The 21,917-nt window shown below is 39.0% G+C and overlaps 1 protein-coding gene across 4 annotated transcripts in view; it reads right to left on the bottom strand.

Moving 5' to 3' along the window:
• The window catches only part of SNTG1 (syntrophin gamma 1), a 221,610-nt gene that overhangs the window by 32,767 nt on the left and 166,926 nt on the right, over positions 1–21,917 (bottom strand). For all 4 annotated transcript variants that reach the window (XM_039361563.1, XM_039361566.1, XM_039361564.1 and 1 more), the window contains 2 exons: positions 6,119–6,235; positions 5,517–5,588 (listed from right to left, as the gene is read on the bottom strand). In XM_039361563.1, coding sequence (XP_039217497.1) covers positions 5,517–5,588; positions 6,119–6,235 — 189 coding nt within the window. The remainder of the gene's footprint in view (positions 1–5,516; positions 5,589–6,118; positions 6,236–21,917) is intronic.

Raw genomic sequence — 21,917 nt, 5'->3', positions numbered from 1 at the left:
CCAAAGATAATTTAATGGTTGAAATTCCTTTAAAAAAGGGCAGAATACAAATGTGAGAAAAAAAGCCATGTTTTGTATCTTAACTACAAAAACTCCTCATAGTACAAGAGAATGAGTGACAGAATCTGGGGATGGAATCAAAGGAGGAATAAACCTAGAGTCTCTACATAGCCACAAACATAACAAGTCCAACCCCTCTTGAATTCCATTGGCCCTTATCTAATGCCAAGATAATAGTAACTGTTAGTTCAGTAGATTCTTGTGCATAGGCATGATTAGTAATAAGTCAGTTTAATTAGAATTTCATGAGTACTCTAAATTTTTCATATCTGACAGGTAGATGAGATATTTATGTTAATACTATAATGCTTATACTTGTAATATTCTATTGTAATAATACTAATACTTGTAATATTCTAAGAACCTTTTGTCAATCTCACATTTCTGAAAGATAGATTGAACAGATTGTGAAAAGGAAGGCATAAAGGTTTGAGAATGTTTTTAAACAAAATAACTAAAACCAGGCAATGTCAAAGCATGATTTCCAGATAGGTTTTAATTCAACCAGTTAAGATTGCCCACATTTCAAGACAATGTTTCATTGGTTCCAAAGACTGCAGATTTATAATGAAAAGGCAATTGATTCACTCTGATTAGTGTGGTGTCTTTCTAGCTCTTCCAGCAGATAGTAGTTACACAACTAATTAATATGTGTGCATTACCACTAAATCTTTTCCGTAACATCATCCCAGAGCAGAAAAAGCTAAAATCTATCTAAGTCAGTTGTAAAATTCCAAATTGAACAAAATGCCAAGCAAAGCATTTCACTGAATCGAAACAGAAAAATCTGTCAGTTGTTGCTCCCTTATATTACTTTCTCTCTGTTTACATTTATTCAATGCATGTATTGCTGCCAAGTTCTAATCCTCCCAAATTCATTACTACATACTATTAATTCTAAGTCATATCCTTCTGGCTCTTTTGCATCTGAAGACTTGGCTGTGTTGGCTGATAACACCAATGCCATTGCAAATAACTTTGATATTTCCACTTGCAATATACCACCTACAATTTGGGATCTTTATGCTATAACAGAATACTCTCAATCTCAGCTCTGATTCTAAGATCGGACGTAGAAGATGCCACTTTCATCCAGTACTTAGTCATAAATGGAAACACTTAATATTTTAGAAGATTGGATGGGCCAAAGGTAGTGACTATAATGTGAACAAAACTAAAAAAACGATATATTTTTGGGCCACAAAGCTGATTCACACACGTATCAGTCTAATCATGTCAAACTGCCAGCCCACAGGTCAGATGCATCATGCCAAAACTGTGCCCACCCCATTGCCGGCGATGGGGAAAAAGTCGCAATATGCCATGTGACATCACGTGACATCACAGGTTTGACATGTCTGGTCTACATGATATGATGGACATACTAGGTATGTTATTGACCAAAGCAGTAACAACTCAGCAACCAAGATATTTGAATAAAAATGCAAAAGCATATATGAAATAACTATATTAGTAAAAAAAACTATAAAAACTTTTTGAATATGATTTGGATTATAACATTTCTTGACTGAATGTTATCTATAGGTTTTGTGGAACGTGTTACAATAAAATGGGCCCAGTGCACATTGCAAGAGAGGGGTACAGTATGAGGACAAAGTGCATGCTTCCAGAATAAGAATCATATCCCCTTTGTTTGCAAAAATACATTTCCCTATTTCCCTATCTGACCTATTTTAATCTCATAGCTTTAATTTGATAAGTAACTGAAAAAGACCTTCTGGGCAAGAGGCCACAGCCATCATCTTAGTTTCCCTGAATCCTTCCAACCCAGATGCCTTTGATCCATGCTGTAAAAGAATTGTTTGCAAAGGCTACATTTATCAGACAAATAATATTTTAAAGTTATACAAAATGCATACATGTGAATGGTAGTAAATGGTAAAAACTCTCTGTGTAATTTTTTACATAGAGAGGTTTTAAGCACAAATGCATAGTCATAATAAAATGAAGCTCAGAAAAATAAGATATTAAGAGCAATTAAAATTGATAGCTTCATTCTACCTTGTTTATTCATTCTACATTTACTACTACTTTTAATTTAACAAAGAAAATGTTGCTGTGTGGGTGATTAGAAATAAATTTATATGATTACAGAATATACAAGTACACAAATAAAAACAGCTTTATTTTAAGAAAATAAACTATTCTCTAGAAGATCTTAGGCCTACATTGGCTTCCCAATCCCAAAACCAATATACATTTTCTCATTTTCATTAAAAACAAGCTTCATTTTTCAAGTTGACATAGAGTCCTAAAAACACGCTTATATTGTGAAGGAATATAAACTTGGCCTGGGAATGGGGAAAGAATGAGCGAATTGTTAAAGGATGGGGGTGGAGGACAGAAATGATTGCTCAGCCCCTGGGGTAGAGTAAAATACTATAGAAGGTAAAGATTTCCCCTGTCCAGGCATTTCCAACTCTGTGGAGGGCATGCTTATATCTCCATTTTTTAACCAAGGGAGCCAGTATTGTCCAAAGACATTTCCATGGTCATGTGGCCAGCATAACTATATACTATTACCTTCCCACTGAAATGGTACCTATTTATCTACTTGCATTTGCATACTTTCAAACTGCTAGGTGGGCAAGAGCTGGGGCAAATAATGGGAGCTCATCTCATCATGCAGTGCTTGGGTCTCGAACCCAGACTGTCAGCTTTCCAACTGACAAGTTCAGCATCTTTAACCGCTGAGCTATTGTGCCCCTACTGTAGAATATAAGTCAAAATATCATAACTTAATGTTGTCTGGTATAAGAACCATAAAGTCCAAAATTTAACCCAGCATTTTTTTTTGCTGTTCCAAATCCACAGCAACATTCATTGGATGCTTTTTCTGTATTAAATTTGTATCTGTATCTCTGTATCTCTTACATCTGTTCTAAACTAAAAATGGCCTATTTTAGTTTAGTTTTTTAAATTAAATAATCAATATTCTGGCCTTTAATTATTTGTGTGAGTTTTTCACAACCCTGTGAAAATGTGACAATTGAGATTTAACAGTATTCAAAACATTTTCAACACCATACTTTTGTACAGTTAAGTGAAGTTATCATGCTCTTGAGTTAATGATGAGAGAATGGCTCCAGATTTGTACAAAATTTCTTCTATGGCTTTATTTCATTGATCAAAATCATTGGATGTATAGAACCAAGGGCTGATAGAATTCCATAAATTGGCTGAATTATTTTATATTCTTCACTATATGAATAGTTTTATACAGTAATCATTCTTCGAAAAGAGATAATATCAGTCTGATAAATTTCAGATATAAATTCCATTCTATTTTTCTATATTGGTAGTTACATGCAAACTCCAAAACAGAATTGGTATATTTTCTCAATCCACCAATATAAAATTTGCCTTGACGGCAATTACAATGTTCAGTTAAGCAGAAAAATAATGCCATCAGTATAGTTGACTATGGCTCAAATGGCTATTGCCAAGAGGCATCATTAGGGAGGGAAAGACAGATTGTCAAAAAAAGAAAGGACTTGAAAAGGAAAAGACTATGGTTGGAAAGTATGCTAGAAAGAAAGCCAAAAGAAGAAACAAAGGAGCAGATTTAGGATATAAGGGTGCTTATGTCTCCTCCAATAAATTGACATAATTCAAAGGGACTGGATTGGTACTAATTATAGCCTTCATGCAACTTTTTATGTGGAAAATATTCTAATGCACACAGTATACTCAGGATCATATCTCATGCTTAAATGACACTGACTAGATACTATTTATAAGATTGGAAAGAATATTAAATTAAGGTTAAAGAAATGTGTTGATGAAAAGTAACTTCAGAGCTCAATGACCAATTACCAGGATCCAATTACTTGCAAAGATATCTAGCACTTCCTGTAAAGATATCATAACTTTTTGATAAATATGAATTTATTTTTCTAGCACAAGTTATCATGAAGTGGCATTTAGCAAAATATTATTCTAAATTCAGCTTTTAGTAAAAGACATTAGCCAAACAGCAGTTTCTGCGTATAAAATTCCAGAGATAATATATTGTGAAGCACAGTTATACTTCAGCATAAACAATTCCTGAAATAGTGTATATGGAAGTACTCTTGCATACGTATACATAGACACTGGCTAATAGAATAATACCTTCAAATACTTTACTACTATTTATTTGCTTGTTTTAAGTCTGTATATTTAACAATGTAGTTAAATTCTGGTTTAGTATGTTTCTACAAAATGCAAAAGCACAGATGGCAAAAGAAAATACACATCTATCAAATAAGAATAGTTGAGCTTCTCAGTTGATACTATTAAAACTTCTTTGACTAACATTATAAGTAGTCCTCAACTTACATTCACTTAGCTGAACTATTCAAAGTTACAATGGCACAGAAAAAGCGACTTATGACCCCTTTTCACACTTACAACCATTGCAGAACACCCCCCCCCGGTCACATAATCAAAATTTGGGCACTTGGCAACTGGCATTTATTTATGATAGTTGCAGTGTCCCTGGATCGTGTGATCATCTTTTGTGAACTTCTGACAAGCAAAGTGAATGGGGAAGCCAGATTCACTTAAAAACTGTCCTACTAACTGCAGCGCTTTACTTAACAACTGTGACAGGAAAGGCCATGGAATGGGATAAAACTCACTTAATTGTCTTGCTTAGCAATGGAATTTTTTGGCTTAATTGTGGTCAAGGACTACCTGTATGGTCCTTTTGTATTATTAATATGAAAAGCCATTTCTGACCATATACTTAAAAAACTGCCATGTTGATAGCCTTGAGAAGCAAAAGGATTGGATGGTATGTAGAAATGAGCTCTATCTGACTTTTGTAACCTTAGGATAAAAACAAAGGAGTAAAAGACTTGCTTTGATTCCTCATTATTCCTCATTGCTGTTAGCCCTTCAAGGCAGTCTAGACAAGAAGCACAACTATGAATACTAGCTCTGTCTTTATTGTGTTGTTGTTGTTAATTGCGAAGTCGTGTCCGACCCATCGCGACCCCATGGACAACATTCCTCCAGGTCTTCCTGTCCTCTTTATTGTAAGGTTACATTAATAGAATCTTGCAAGTCTGGAAATATTTCTCCCCTACTTTTTACTCTCCAGAAAGCCAGGAAGGGTCACTTCTGAAATGCTTCCCAGGTCCCCTTGCTTTTGTGGGCTGGAATAGCTCTTGCATGATGATTGTCTGGTCTCTGATTCTTCCTCTGGTCTCCCAAAGTCATTCCCATATACCATTACAATGGCAGAGTGCTCAAAATAGTTTTAGGGCCCTCCTTCTCTTTGAACTAAGGCTATTTTGCCATGACCTTAAAGAAATTACGGTTGCATGTTGCAATATGCAATCCTAATTTCTACCTAGTGCTTCCCTCTGTGGAAATTCAGCTATGCTTTTTTATATCTATACTACTCTTCTTTTTACTATTTAAATGAAATTTATTTTTAGTCTTCGTACCTTGAATATTTTGTACATGATCTCATATACAGAAAATGTTCTTTCAGCTCGGGTCCAGTCCCATGTTGTGACCTTGAGTAAAAATATACACAAAAACTAATTACACTTATTTTTCCATACAATTTTGAAAAGCACTAACTCACTTATACCTGCATAAGCAATGAGATGGCAAGAAGGCATGCTATGATTTATAGAAAAAACAGTGATGATTTTTTTAGCTATCTAGTATGAATTATTTCTGGCTTTGAGAGTACCATTCTTGGAAATTGGTACATAGAAAGGGAGCTCTTTTTAAGATGCTCCTGATGAAAATGGAAGAACTGCAAAAGGAGGAAGATTTTATTTAATATATGAATATAAATTAAATGAACAGGATTTATTTTCAGATCAGTTTTCCATTAAAGTTGTATTTATAAATTATTTCTTATTATTTCTACCATTATTGATTTTTCACCATTATTACCTTTTCTCTGTCATCCTTTTATATATTTTTCTGATACTATATTGAATGAGAAACCCTGAATTAACATAAAACCTCCAAATCAATGTAACCTCTTCATCTGTACATTTAATTATGAAGCAGGATACAGAATGATACTTACTGGAGGTGCTAAAAACTTATAAAGTGAAGAACCCCTCAGTGCAAGAAACTTTGGCGTGTACACTCGGTCTTGAAGAGAATCTTGTTCCCGTTCCTCTGTCCAGCCCATGTAGACTATCTGGCAATAAAAACAACATATTTTTACTTTTTACAGATTATCATTTATATAAAAGATACACACATTGAATATTCAAGACATAATCCTAACAGATTATTTATATAATCGTAAGGAAACTGAAAATTCACTGGATAAAATCAAACCTTGTAAAAATCCCCAACTGTGCATACAATATATGATGAATGTACAGACTGATGCTATATCAGTAAGTAATCACATTCTGAATTTGCATCAGCTTTGTTTGTAACTATACAGAGATTAATAGGCATTTTTACCCAAAGAAAAGAAAGAAAAAAGAAAAGAAATAAGTATGCTTGTTTATCTGGGATAATGCCATGAGGATGAAACTGCAATAAATATGCTTAGGTGGGGTTTAAATTATCATGTATGTAATTCTTGCAAAGGTGACAACTTTGTTATAGGAAACTATTGTTGACTAGTTTATATTTGTCATTCATCAAGTTATTAAATGATAATAACTCTTTACGTACCTACTAATCTTGTAATGAAAACTGAATCTGCTTCTCAATCTTGAGAGGCATTTTAGGTCAGTAACCCAGTACATAGAAGTAAAATTAACAATGAATAATTAAAAACAGAGGCTATTTAATATGGTAGTAAGAAATGTTGTTTATTTAATTAGGTTTTCTCCTTGAAAAAGCTTATGATACTTAATAAAGTTTCTACTATTGTCAGTCATCAAAGAGAACAAAGCACTTTATTCTGTTTAAATTCAATGATATTTCATACAGGACTTTTCCCCAGTACTAAAACATTCATGAAACTTAACAGTCATTTCATTTGAAACATTATCCCCTTGTCTGTCTATATCGTGAGATTAGAGCAATTTTACACACAGGCCATTCTTTGGTTAAAGATTTATAAACCTCAAAAGGCACTTCTGATTCAGACTGTATAACCAGTCAAATTATTAATGCAAAATACCAGAAAGAGTATTCATTTGCTTCTTCCTAAAGCAAGAATTCAAATAAGGAATTTAATCCTATACATTTTGTTTAGCTTCTGCTACTATTCCATAATAAAATTCATATTGTGGCCACTCAATGTGCAAAGTTTCTATAAAATTGCTTCAAAATGATTGTAATACAATTTTTAAAAATCAGAAGGATGATTTTACAATACTAAAATATAATATGAGAGGATTATAAACCAGATTGTGAAATGAATATGGAATATTGAACACAGGCATAGTTACTATTCCATCAATACTCTTAAGGTTTGGGTGGTCACTAACCCTTCCACCCCTCCACCAAAATCATCTAAAACGTTTTTTATGCTGGAAACTTCCATCATATAATAATTCCATCTCTAAATGTATACATTACAGTTCAAAAAGCAATCTTGTGAAACTTCTGGTTTGATGTTTTGATCCTTGTATTTGTGATTCACATTAATTTTGCCTATTATTAAAATGATGAATTTTAATTACTCAGTGATGCATCATGTCATAGCAAGGAATTAATATTAGTATTGAACAGAATTTTGTTGGTCAATGATCAAAATAAATAATGATGATACCTAGGTATATGGATTACTTTGGTTGGTCATACAGTCAGCCAAATGTTTAGACTGGCTTTGATATTTTTATCCATCTATCAAGTCCTTCCCAAGGACCTGGGTTAAGAAGATATTGTTGTTTAATCATATTGAAGGTACCACAACAGGATATAAAGTATTCCAATTAAGGCTGCCCTTTGCAATTAACTGATGGTGATTTTGTCAATGCCAATGGTGTTTGAGTGGTGTTCTAGATGTTGCTGAATTATAATCAAGGTGCTTTTTACTATTGGTACTATCTTTGCTTTTTTTTTGCTATAATCATTCTACTTCTATTTACAGATCTTTATATTTTGTGATTTTTCTCCAGTTCTTTCTCTTCTATTCTGTTATCTCCAGGTACCACCATGTCCATTATCCAGACTTTTTTGTCTTATCAACAATTATTAAGTCTGGAGTGTTTGAAGAGATGCTTGTCTGTTTGAATTTTAAAGTCACAACGAGAAAGTCATTACTTTCTCTGTTTTATGGGTCCCATCAGTTCTTGTTTGCAGGCAAATAGTATTTCTTGCAGCTGTTCCAATGCACCATTGTTGCTATTTTGTCATGCCATTGTTTGTAGTCAATCTCTTGCAGCAGCTAATAAGGTGGTCCAACTAGGTGTTTCTTCAGCTTCTTTGAAGTGAAGGCATTTCTGTCGCTGTCTTCACAAAGCCAGCATGCATTTGTTTGTAAAGCTCTTTTAATGCATACAGCATTGTCTTTTTCTTGCTTTCCTGCTATTAGCCATTGTCAGGTCTTGTAGTTATCTGCATGGCCTGCTAGTTTTTTTCAGTTACTTGCCATGTAATACTTCGCCTTGCTATGTCTCTCTTTTGTTCTTCATTTGGTCTTTCTTATAAGCCAGTGTAGTCTCTTTAGTATTCAGTTAAGTTTCATGGCATAGTAGCTTTAGTGTCTCTTCTTCACTGTTTGATGTTCTTGCAAAATTCCATGCCCATCTATAGCCTTTGGCTGCGTGGATGAAGTTCAATGATTCTCTGTGATTATTCTTCTGTTCTTCCTATCCAGGGCTTTTATTTCTGCTTGAGTCCAATCCACTTTTCAGCTGCATATCTAATGACTGTAGTTGCCCAGATGTTAATCAAATTGATGGTATTTCTACCACTGAGTTTGGACTTTTAAGAATTCATTTTTCTATGTATCCACTACTAACCTTTTCTGTGATTTCAGCGTGCTTGATTTTCTTTGATCTTCAGCCAACACAACATATGTGCACACTTTAAATCCAAGAATACACTAAGGCAGAAGCTTGTCTACTCCAAGGATAAAAAACCCAGACAAAAACTAAGCAACATGGTATATGCAGTACAATGCAGTGAGACATGTGCAGATCTGTAAATTGGGGAAACAAAACAACCGCTTTATAAATACATGGCATAGGAAAATAAAGCCATCAGGACAAATTCAGCAGTCCATCTGCATTTAAAAGGAAAAGACTCTTTTGTAGACAGCAAAGTCCATATTTTGGATAGAGAGGACTGCTGGTTTGAAAGAGGGGTCAAAGAAGCCATCTATGTCAAAACTGAACAGCTCTCCCTCAATAGAGGGGGAAGGATACGACATCATCTATCTCCAGTCTACAAAACAGTTCTTTCAGCAGTTCCAAGAAGGCTGCACACCCATTTGCACAACTCAGGTGATCTTGAGGACACAGATAAACCTCCAAATAGCCTCAACAACTCTCTAAAAGAATGCAAATGACCAGCTGTCTGCAAGGAATACAAATCGTTCCATTCCCCACCATCCAGTCAGAGCTGAAAAGGCTTCTTGGATGAGAAGTGAAATGTCTTCAAAGAAAAACAAGAAAGTCCATTTGCCTCTTGAAAAAGCACCCTTGAGACAACCATGACTAAGAATCTCCCTAGACTCTTTATCAGGTGTTGACTGGTTCCCTGTAATCTCTTCCTTGATGGATTGGTCAAAATATTTCTGATTTCAGTGAAATTGGAGATTCTGCCTTTGGTATGCAATTCAAGTTTCATAACTGCTCATTTTCTTGACTATCTGTTATTTGCTGGTTTATCATTTCCAGTGTTTTTATAAATTTGTACACAATACCTTTTCCCTATCTGATATCTATTACATGACGTATCCTTCAATTTATCTATTTTCTTGTCACAGACTTTTTCCTTATGACTCATGATTAGCCACTGCTTTAAGGTACCTGAGGGCCATCCTAGCCAATGTATAATCATCTTTGTCTTAAAAGATTTCACCAGCTACCTCTTATGAGGTAGGAATAGAATTGAGCATGAGTGCTTTCTGTTACTCCCACTAAAGATCCTTGAGCTTCAGAATTACTGGATAGCAGTGTATTCTCACCCTACTAGCTAATGTTGGTGGCAGGAAAACATTTACGTTCTTCTGGCTGCACAGTTATTTTCTCCAATAATTTGAGGTAGATGAGGGAGGGAGGGGGAGAGAGAGATGAAGAGCCTGTACTGAAAAACAGTATTATCACCCTGTGGATTCTTTTCTTTCTTTCTCATTCTTCTTGTATTTCTTCCTTGTATATGAAATAAAACCCAGAGAGGTAGAGAGGAAGGTGCTCCCAACTTTTGTCAGCGATGATATCTTCACAACAAGAAACTATTTTTAACCATATTCCTACAGCAGTCATGCTAACAATATTTTCTCCAAATGATTTGATATACCAGTCGTTCCAAAATACCAGAAATTCTATCCCTTTAAAAAACAAAAAAGCCTAAGTGGATTTTGGAAATTTTAAAATTGTAGTTCATCCTGGAGTACATCTATCTGTGTATCAGTAAGAATTGAATGTGATTTGATGGTATATAATAAAAACCAAACCAAACTAAACCCCAAACTTTCTAATATATAAAAAAATGCTTATCCTCTATGGAATTATAAAGTAAGTCAAATATTATGGCAATGTACCTGATTTTCACATTTTATTGTGTGTGTGTGTGTGTGTGTGTGTGTGTGTGTATGTATGTATATATATATATATATATATATATATATATATATATATATATATATATATATGTCTTTGGTTGTTCGGGTTTTCTCCCGCGTAAAATTGGAAGTGTCTTGGCTCCTAGAAGCACGAAGCCGAAAGCACCAGCCTGAAGATGACGAATGAGACTTCGTCGAAACGTCGCCAAGACACTTCCAATTTTACGCGGGAGAAAACCGAACAACCAAAGACCTATATACAAATACCCGCGAAAACCTCAGAAAACATATATATATATATATATATATATATATATATATATATATATAGGTCTTTGGTTGTTCGGGTTTTCTCCCGCGTAAAATTGGAAGTGTCTTGGCGACGTTTCGACGAAGTCCCATTCGTCATCTTCAGGCTGGTGTTTTCAGCTTCGTGCTTCGAGCAGCAAATTTTACGCGGGAGAAAACCCGAACAACCAAAGACCTACATACAAACACCCGCGAAAACCTTAGAAAACATATATATATATATATATATATATATATATATATATATATATATATGTAGGTCTTTGGTTGTTCGGGTTTTCTTCTACGTAAAATTGGAAGTGTCTTGGCGAGGTTTCGACGAAGTCTCATTCGTCATCTTCAGGCTGGTGCTTTCGGCTTCGTGCTTCTAGGAGCACAAAGCCGAAAGCACCAGCCTGAAGATGACGAATGAGACTTCGTCAAAACGTCGCCAAGACACTTCCAATTTTACATGGGAGAAAACCCAAATAACCAAAGACCTACATACAAACACCTGCGAAAACCTCAGAAAACATATATATATATATATATATATATATATATGCACCCATCTTACACAAGCGAATCTTACAACATTAAACCACCCAAACAATATAACAGTATACACGATTTATATTTAAACAATATTCTTATGATGTACTTATTATCTTCATAAGTTAATATACATCTAATTTTAAGCACCTAATTTTTGTGAATGTGAAATATTTCTCAATTACCTATCACATGATTTATTTCTTATAAATAGAAATGTTATCATTCATTTACCACTACTAAAATCTCACTGTGTTTCTTTCAAATTAATTCTATATTTTATTCAAGGACATAGAACATTCTTTATCAATCTCAAAAGAGTTGTTTTACATAGGTCTTTGCTTCATATTTCTTTAGTCTTTATTCCAGGATTTAACATATATTAGAATTTTGCACACTCCTCTCATTCTCCTCTAAAATCAATAGCAGAAGGTTTTCCATTGTAAAAATCATAGCTGCGAACTATAAATTAAACCAGGAGTACAGAAGCTTGGAAGATTTACTGAGCTTGAGATAATTTATTAGTGTTAAGCACTGGATATAAAGCTAGCTTTGGGTGAGGGTCCTGGGTGTTTAATTTCCTGTAGAACTCACTTAAAGCCATAGCCAATGTCTGCATAGCTAAATAATACTGCATCACCTTTTGTAGCTAACAACAATAGCTTGCTATTAAGTCATGAATATTACAAAGCAATTGAGATCTATGAAGACCTATTTATTCCTCTTATCTTTTTGTTTATGCACAAATCATTCAGCCACTGCTTGTACTATGAAAACTAATCACTGTGACCTATTCGACTTTAACATTCACAATAACTTGTTTCAATTTTTTTCAGAAGTTACAAATCTTCACAGTGTGTCTACCTAATCTATCTAAATATCCTTTCTCTCATGCATTTGCTATACTTATTAACGTAGTGCATTGTTTCATTTAAGCTTAAAATCAAGTTTAAAATCATTTTTATTAATGCTTGAGAAAAGGTGTGTTTTTTTTATGAAATTACAACTCTCAGAAATCCCAGCTAAATGTTTTCAAGTTTAAGTCTAATTAATGCTTAGTTGGAATATGTTCTGGAAATCTCACTTTTCTTTTCTTTCATTCTCAAATAGACAAAAGATGCTATGCACTAATTAATTTGTTTATGATCTCAGATAAATCTGCTTCAAGGGAATATAAACATATTGCCAGTGATTATTAACACTGCAAAAATCTACTGTTTCTGCATCTTATAATATCCCTCTTCAAATATTTTAAAATTCAAATTTGTGTAAAAAAGAACTAGCTACATAAGCATCTAAGTTAATTGAATCCAACAATAAAGATATAAGATAAAAATGACAACATAATTATGCAGCAGAAAAGATATCATTTATCTTATAAAGAAAAACCAGCACTTCTATCTGAAAGATGATAAAATAATTAAGAAATATAATTCAATTTTCAAACTTTAGATTATACACACAGAGACAAATTTAAGTATAATTATGCAGCTATTATGAGATAAAAATATATTCTCATTTTATTGTTTTATATAAACAGCTTAATGACCTATGAGTGTCAGCCCTCCCAAATAAAATAGATAGAAAACACAACTAGATGAGCTAATACTACTTTATTGTAAGGCTACATTAACAAAATCTTGTAAGTCTGAAAGTACAAATCTCCCACTGTCTCCTTTTATAGCAGGATAATTATGGTGAAGCAATTACTGGGTTACTCCCCCTCTTCTCTGATTATTTCCTAGGCAGCATCTCTTCCACTCATCCCTCAAGGTCATAAGACACTGAAGAAAAAATTCCAAGCATGCTGTTTGCCTATACAATTCCCAATCCAGACAACATTCCTCAAAAAATGTAAATGCAGTCTTCCCAGGTTTTGGTAATGATTATTTTATCTAACAATTTAACTAACGTAATATCAGTTACACAATTAGGTGTGAGCCCAGGGAAAAAAAGCTTTAATAATCAATGTCCTGTAAGAAAACCTACATGTAAACTGTGACCAATTCTTTGCTATGAGGTTTTGATGAGGGGCTGAAATAAACCACTGTCATTTAATGTTCTTATTTTGCAGAGTGCTGATGAATGAATACTGAGCAAGTATTTCTTTAAAATTGCAAGCAGTAGTACTATCACTTATACCAAAAGAGATTTGGATATATTATTGACATCACATTAATCATTATTTCTTTTGATAATGCATGCTTTCATGAATAAACCAATACTTTTTATATTTCATATACATACATACAACACTCTTTATATTTCATATGCATACATACATATATACATTTCCTCTTGCTTACACCCAAAAACATCTTTTTTAAATTAAAGCTTACTGTAATGCAGTTAAGAATACCTACATTGTAACTAGCACATCAAAACTCTGAAAACTTGTTTTCTCAACTATTTAATTGTTCTGTAGTAGTAGTAGTAGTAGTAGTAGTAGTAATAATAATAATAATAATAATAATAATAATAATAATAATAATAATAATAAAGTTGGAAGGGACCTTGGAGGTCATCTAGTCCAACTCCCTGCTCAGGCAGGAAACCCTATACCATTTCAGACAAATGGCCATCCAATTTCTTCTTAAAAACTTCCAGTGTTGGAGCATTCACCTCTTCTGGAGGCAAGTTGTTCCACTGGTTAATTGTTCTGTCAGGAAGTTCCTCCTTAGTTCTAGGTTGCTTCTCTCCTTGATTAGTTTCCATCCATTGCTTCTTGTCCTGCTTTCAGGCGCTTTGGAAAATAGTTTCACTCCCTCTTCTTTGTGGCAGCCCCTGAGATATTGGAACACTGCTATCATGTCCCCCCTCGTCCTTCTCTTCATTAAACTAGAGATACCCAATTCCAGCAGCTGTTCCTTATATGCTTTAGCCTCTGGTTCCCTAATCATCTTTGTTGCTCTTCTCTGTACTCTTTCTAGAGTCTCAACATCTTTTTTACATCATGGTGACCAAAAGTGGATGCAGTATTCCAAGTGTGGCCTTACCAAGGCATTGTAAAGTGGTATTAATACTTCATGTGATCTTGATTCTATCCCTCTGTTAATGCAGCCTAGCACCGTGTTGGCCTTTTTGGCAGCTGCAGCACACTGCTGGCTCATATTTAAGTGATTGTCCACTAGGACTCTGAGGTACCCCCTACACTGTATCTGTACATTTGTTTTTTCTTGCCTAAATGTAGAACCTAATTTTTTTCACCACTGAATTTCATTTTGTTAGATAGTGCCCAGTGTTCAAGTCTGTCCAGATCCTCCTGTATCTTAAGCCTGTCTTTTGGAGTGTTGGCTATTCCTGCCAGCTTGGTGTCATCTGCAAATTTGATGAGTTCCCCATCTATCCCTTGACCAAATCGTTGATGAAGATGTTGAAGAGCACCGGGACAGAACAGAGACCTGGGGCACCCCACTACACATTTCTCTCTATGTAGATGTGGTTCCATTGAGGACCACACGCTGAGTACAGCCGGTCAGCCAGCTACAGATCCATCTGGTGCTGATGCTGTCTACCCCACATTTTTCTATTTTATCAAGTAGTAGGTTGTGATCGACTTTATCAAATGCCTTACTGAAGTCCAAGTAACTTATATCCACAGCATTCCTCTGATCCACTAATTTTGTCACTTGATCAAAGAATGTGATAAGATTTGTCTGGCACGATCTGTTTTTGACAAAGCCATGTTGGCTTTTAGTAAAGACTTTATTTGCCTATAGGTGTTCGCTGATTCATTGTTTGATTATCTTTTCCAGAATCTTCCCAGGTATTGAGGTCAGGCTGATAGGTCTGTAATTTCCTGGGTCAATTTTTTTTCCTTTTTTGAAGATAGGAACTACATCAGCTCTTTTCCAGTCCTCCAGTAGTTCCCCAGTGCTTCAGGATCTTTGAAAAATATAGTTCAATGGTTCTGAGATCACATCTGCCAGTTCCTCGAGAACCTGGGAGTATAATCTATCTGGTCCTGGTGATTTAAACTCATCTAGGTTGGACAAGTGCTCACCATTTTCTTGCCTTTCTTAACTTGTGTTTCTATTCTGTTTTTTATGGCACTATTTTTGGTAGGTTGTCTGTTTTTTCCCTTTGTGTAAAGACAGATGCGAAAAACAAGTTAAATAGGTCTGCTTTCTCTCTGTTGCTTGTCACCTTCTTCCACTTTCACCCACTAATGGACTAATGCTCACAGTGTCTCTGGTTTTTCTTTAGAAAAGCTCTGACTTTGTAAATCCCTAATTCTCCAGCATGATTGGATGGAGAACCCACGGATGGGTTGTCTTAATCTATCTGCTCCAATTAGACTAAGTCTGAAATTTAGTACCGCCCCCTCTGTGCCAACTGCACCCCAGTTTTAGACTTAGTCTCTTTGCTCTAAGACGCGTTTTTTCTTCGCTCCTGGAGCAGAAGACTGTGTATTCCTATTTTATTTCATCCTAACCTGTAGCCTAGCAGGCTGACAGGCTGACAAAACCTCCCTTTGGGGGGGGAACTTTCCCTTTCTCCCTTTGAGAGCCTTTCACCTTCACAATCAGCTTGAAAATTGGATTCCCAGAAGCAAGAGAAATCTCCTACCAGGGGCCGTTCCTCTGCATCAGAGGCTCCATTCTTCTAACCAGAGCCTGGAGGCCTTAGAGGCAGGGGTAAGCTTGCCAATTGACTGGGGGGCTCCGCAAGGGACGACGAGGCTCATCAGGCTTGGAGGGAGCCTTTTCTAGGTCCCTCGGCCTCAGCAGACCGCCCCAGCAGCAGGAGAAAGTTTTTGGCACCGATCCAATTTTCAGAGCCTGGAGGCCTTACTAGGCCTCGGCCTGCCTCAGCCTCTCTCAGCTCACCTAATTGTAATCCATTCGCTGTGTTAGGAGCCCAAGCGATTCCTCGGAACGAGGGCTCATTGCAGCTTAGGCCACAGGCCTCAAGGCCTTCTTCTTCTAATGGCCTTTTTTTTTGGAATCCATTCGCTGCGTTAGGAGCCCAAGCGATTCCTCGGAACGAGGGCTCATTGCAGCTTAGGCCACAGGCCTCAAGGCCTTCTTCTTCTAATGGCCTTTTTTTTTGGAATCCATTCGCTGCGTTAGGAGCCCAAGCGATTCCTCGGAACGAGGGCTCATCGCAGCTTAGGCCTCAGGCCTCAAGGCCTTCTTCTAACTGCCGTTTTTTTGGCGCGAACTCTGCGGCCGCCATTTTGAATTGACTCACGGTGGCCATTTTGTGTGTGACTGAGGCCCAGACTGTCTGGAGTTTCTCCTGAAGGCAGTGTTCATCACCGGTGGCAGAGGCTTTGAGACTACAGCGTTGAACCGGGGAGGGCCTGTTTGCTCCCAAGGGACGCGGTGCCCATTAATTCCCCGCCCACCCCCTTCACGGGCTGAATCATCTCTGCAGGCTCCCTTGGTGAGTTACAGCGCCGAGGGGGGGCGTTTTGCCAAGGTTGAGCCCAGAGCAACTCATCATGGCAGAGAAAATCAGCGAGCCGGCCAAGAGGAAACGCCAAACAGAGGCAAGTGGAAAGAACACCACCAAGCGAGCCCGGCCAAGCAGGGAGCCACAGAGGGAGGAGGAGTCCCAAAGACTGAGAGCGGCCTCCCCAGATCTGACAGGCACGATGGGAAGGTCCATTTTTGAACCCCTTTCCTCACATTGTGCCTCAGCCCCAGGGGCCTGGTCTCCCCCCAGGGGAATTCCCCAATTAGATTTAACCACAAGAGGGACCCAGGGAAGGGCATAACCAACCAGGACACCCCAGGACCCCAGGCCACATTCACCCCCACTGCAGCAGGGCTTCGCCCTCCTGAGAACCAGGCTTTGAACCCGGACCTCCTTCAGTCCATGATAGCCCAGGCTGTGGCTCAGTTTATGGCCTCCAACACCCCACAGCCACCCCCCCCCAGGCCATGTATCATCCACAATCTCCAGATTTGATGGAGGATCCCTCATCGGATTTGGAATCTACAGGGGCTGAACAATCTGGCCTGATTTTGTTTGAGGACGAGGGCATCACTCCCTCTGACCCCACCCCTGCTGTCAGTCTCTTTGACCATTCATTCTTTAATTCCCTGCTACTCAGGGCCTGCACTACTGCAAACCTCCCTCAAGAACAGGAGACCCCACCTACAACGTCCAAGGGTCCCCACGCCATATACACCGAGCCCTCAGTCTCGCAGAACAATATTCCCTGCCCTCCCCTTTTTCTGAATATAGTTCAAGAACAATGGGAGAACTTAGGATCCTTCTTAAGACCCGGTGCAGTAGAGGGAACATTATTCAATGTTGCCCATTCTCTGGCCTCCCTATTGGAGATTCCTGAGATTGAGGAGCCTTGAACTCATTGTTTCCCAATGCTAACATCCCTGGGGACATAAATGAGGCACTTAGGGCAGAGGATAAAAAGATTGACTCTGCATTGCGTAGTTCCCATCTGGCATCAGCCTGGGCAACAAAGGCGGCAACATCCATGGCCTTCTTCGCCAGGGCTTCAGCCCTTGGGTTACGTGAGCTCCAGGACAGAATCCCTCCGGACCAGCTCAGAGCTCACCAAAATCTGGGTAAGTTAGTGGCTACATCCCAGTACTTAGCCGACGCTTCTCTGCACATGGCTAGATACACTGCCAGACCATCGCTGCAGACATCTCAGCATGAAGGCTCCTTTGGCCCAGGAATTGGCGAGCAGACACCAAGACCAAGTGGCGTCTGGCCTCTAAACCTTACACAGGTGGACATCTCTTTGGTAAGGCACTAGAACCATACTTAACTGAAGGTAAGGACAAACGTAAAACTCTGGTTAACTCATGTCACAGAGCAGTTACAGGAGGCTGCCTTTCAACCAGCTCCATCCTGGGACTGGGCCCAGGCATCCCTTTATTCCTTTCAGAGACAAGAACGACAGCAGGATCGTTCAGCATGCAGAAGCAGACCACAGATCCAGGCCAAGCGGCCCCTTCAAGGCCGAGGGGCCGTTCCTCTAAACGAGGCAAGTGATCTCACAGTCTCACTTCCCATAGGAAGCCAGCTGGCCCCTTATTCCAGCACTTGGACAACCATCACTACAGATGCATGGGTGTTAGACACTGTCACACAAGGTTTGAGACTAGAATTTTGTTCTCAACCACCTGACAAATTCCGCTCTTGCCCTATCCCAACGAGCAGGTCCAGGGCTGACTTTATATCAGAGGCCATAGCTCATTTATTACAAATATGAGCAATTGAACCAGTACACAAGACCAAGAAGGACAAAGGTTTTACTCAAACCTCTTTGTCATCCCTAAGACTTGGGGGGCTGGAGGGCAATCTTAGACTTGAAAGGTCTAAACCTTACTTGAGGTATAAGAAGTTTAAGATGTAACCACTTCAATCAATCCTGGCCAGCATCAGGCAAGGTGACTTTCTTACCTCAATAGACCTAACTGAGACATGTTTCCTAACCACTGCAAATTCCTCAGATTCAACTATGCCCACTACCAGTACAGAGCCCTACCATTTGGCCTCTCATCGACACCGAGGGTATTTACAAGGTACTGGCAGTGCTCGCAGCCCACCTTAGACAAATTCCAATCAGAATTCAATGCTATTTAGATGACATACTAATTCAGTCATCATCATTCCGAAACGCTCAGTCAGACCTCGCCCTAGCCATCAAGGTCTTTCAGGAGCACGGGTTTTCTGTTAATTTCCAGAAAAGTCATACAACAACCCGGCTCCTCCATTTGGGCGCTGTTATAGACATGGACAATTGTACGGTCTACCTATTTCAGGACCGAAGGAACTCTATTCAGACTCTTGTATGTCGGATCCAAAGGGCCAGAGTAGTCACATTGGCCTCCCTATCACAGCTACTGGGGAAGACGGTGTCCTGCGTGCAAATTGTGCCATTGGCACGCCTCCATGCCAGAGAATTACATGGCTTCTCCTTCCATTTCAGAGACTTGAACTCCCTTAAATGTGGGACTCCCCGGCGCTGTCACGGGGAGCAGTATTAGAACCAGACAGGATTACCATTACCACAGATGGAAGCCTGTTTGGGTGGGGGGCACACCTCCACACGCACTGGGCTCAAGGTCAGTGGTCCAAACAGGACCTAAAGAACAATATAAACTGGCTGGAACTCAGAGCCATACATATGGCCCTAAAGGGATTCACCAATATAGTACAGGACCAACATGTCCTGATTTTAACCGACAACATTACAGCCAAGGCTCACGTCAACAGACAAGGGGGGACAAGGTCCAGGCCTCTCATGCAGGAGGCCAAATTGCTGGGGTCCTAGGCGGAACTGAATCTTGCCTCCATCAGGGCGGAGCACATATCCGGAGTGACCAACCAGCAGGCGGACTCACTGAGCTGAGCAACCATGGACCATTCCGAATGGCAGCTGGATCCGAAGGTGTTCAGAGAGATCGTGAAAAGGTTTGGTTCCCCAACCTTAGACCTTTTGCCTCCCCCACCAACTCACAACTTCCCAGATTCCTTTCCGGGTTCCCACCTCCATCAGCGGAGGGAACAGATGCGCTCCGCAGTCCCTGGCCCAGGGAACTGCTCTATGCCTTCCCTCCTCTGCCGTTTCTTCCTGCCACGATCAGGAAGATCCTTCGCGAACGAGCAGAGGTCCTCCTGGTTGCGCCGCATTGGCCAAGATGCTCTTGGTCGCCGACCTGATGGAGCTCTCCGCATCATCTCCATGGAGGATCCCAGTAAATCGCATCTCCCACATTCAGGGGGAACTACGCCATCCAGACCCTCAATGACTCCAGTTAACCGTCTGGCACTTGAGAGGCAGGCCTTAGGCTGAGACTCATATTCGTCAAGGGTCATAGCTATGATTCAGCAATCCAGGCGACCCTCGACGAATAGAATATACGATGCCACATGGAGAGACTCCTGTAATTGGTGTTCAGTTCGAAAAATTGACCTTTTGGCGGTTTCAATGCCAGTTATCTTGGAGTTCCTGAGGGATGGTCTAGACAAAGGGCTTTCCACAAGCACCATCCGCAGGTAGGTAGCAGCACTTGCCACAGTTATTTCTTGTGGCAATGAATCCTTAACACATTACCCTATGATACGCTACTTCCTAAAAGGAGCTAACAACGTCAGACCATCAACTGTACATAGATACCCCTCGTGGGATCTTCATCAGGTTTATAGGCTCTTGTTTCGCACCCTTTGAACTATTGACACTGGTTTGTTCAAACAGTTATCGATGAAGGTGGCATTTCTTGTTGCTGTAACTTCAGCCAGAAGGATCTCTGAACTGGCTGCTCTTCAGTGAGGAAGGACCTGTGTACTTTCCATAAGGACAGGGTAACCCTTAGGCTAGGCCCCTCCTTCGTGCCTAAGGTCAAGTCCTTGTATCCTAGATCTCAGGAAATAGTTTTGCCGGACTTCTGTCCTAACCCATCTAATGACATAGAGGTTCAGTGGAACAAATTGGATGTGCGCAGGGCTTATATTGTTATATACAGAGAACCTCATCTTTCCACAGAACAGAGGCTCTGTTTGTGTCCTATCACCCTTCATCACTAGGTCAGAAGGTTTCTTCAACCACAATATGCAGGTGGATTAGAGTTTGTATTTCTCTGGCATACCAGTCTCAGTCACTGCGAGATCCCAGGCATATCACGGCCCATTCCACTGGGGCGCAGCTACTACAGCTGCCTGGTCTACTCAGGCCTCCGTAGAGGGAATTTGTAGAGCAGCAACATGGGCATCGCCCTCTTCCTTTGTCTGTCACTACAAGAGGGATATATATGCATCTTCTACGGCTTCATTTGGCCGCAAGGTTCTAGAACATGCATTAACATTGGATGGGACCCAGGCCCAATCTAATTCCCCACCCTAGGGACACAGGGCTTTGGTATGTCCCATCCGTGGGTTCTCCATCCAATCATGCTGGAGAAAGGGGCGTTGTCTTACCTGAACGCCTTTTCTCAGCATGATGATGGAGAATCCACTCCCTCCCATTAGGTCAGTTGGCCTGGTTCCCATATTGTTCAGACGCGTCGGACTAAAGTCTGAGTATCGCCTTAGCCTAAAACTGGGGTGCAGTTGGCACAGAGGGGGCGGTACTAAATTTTAGACTTAGTCTAATTGGAGCAGATAGATTAAGACAACCCATCCGTGGATTCTCCATCATCATGCTGAGAAAAGGCATTCAGGTAAGACAACGCCCCTTTTACATTTTCACTTTTCTATGCATTGTTTAAAAACTATGCTACTTTCTGAACCAGCTCCACCCAGATGTACATACATACATACATACATACATACATACATACATTGGGGTGGGGGTTTAGGATGCTACAAAAGAAAATATTTTGAAAATATTTGAAGATAAAACTCTGGTCCCACTGACAGA

This window comes from Crotalus tigris, unplaced genomic scaffold (assembly GCF_016545835.1).
Source record: "Crotalus tigris isolate CLP2741 ecotype Arizona unplaced genomic scaffold, ASM1654583v1 scf7180000019300.285305, whole genome shotgun sequence".
Lineage (NCBI taxonomy): Eukaryota > Metazoa > Chordata > Lepidosauria > Squamata > Viperidae > Crotalus > Crotalus tigris.
Note: the sequence above shows the minus strand (reverse complement) of the source record. Positions and strands in the feature narration are given on the sequence as shown.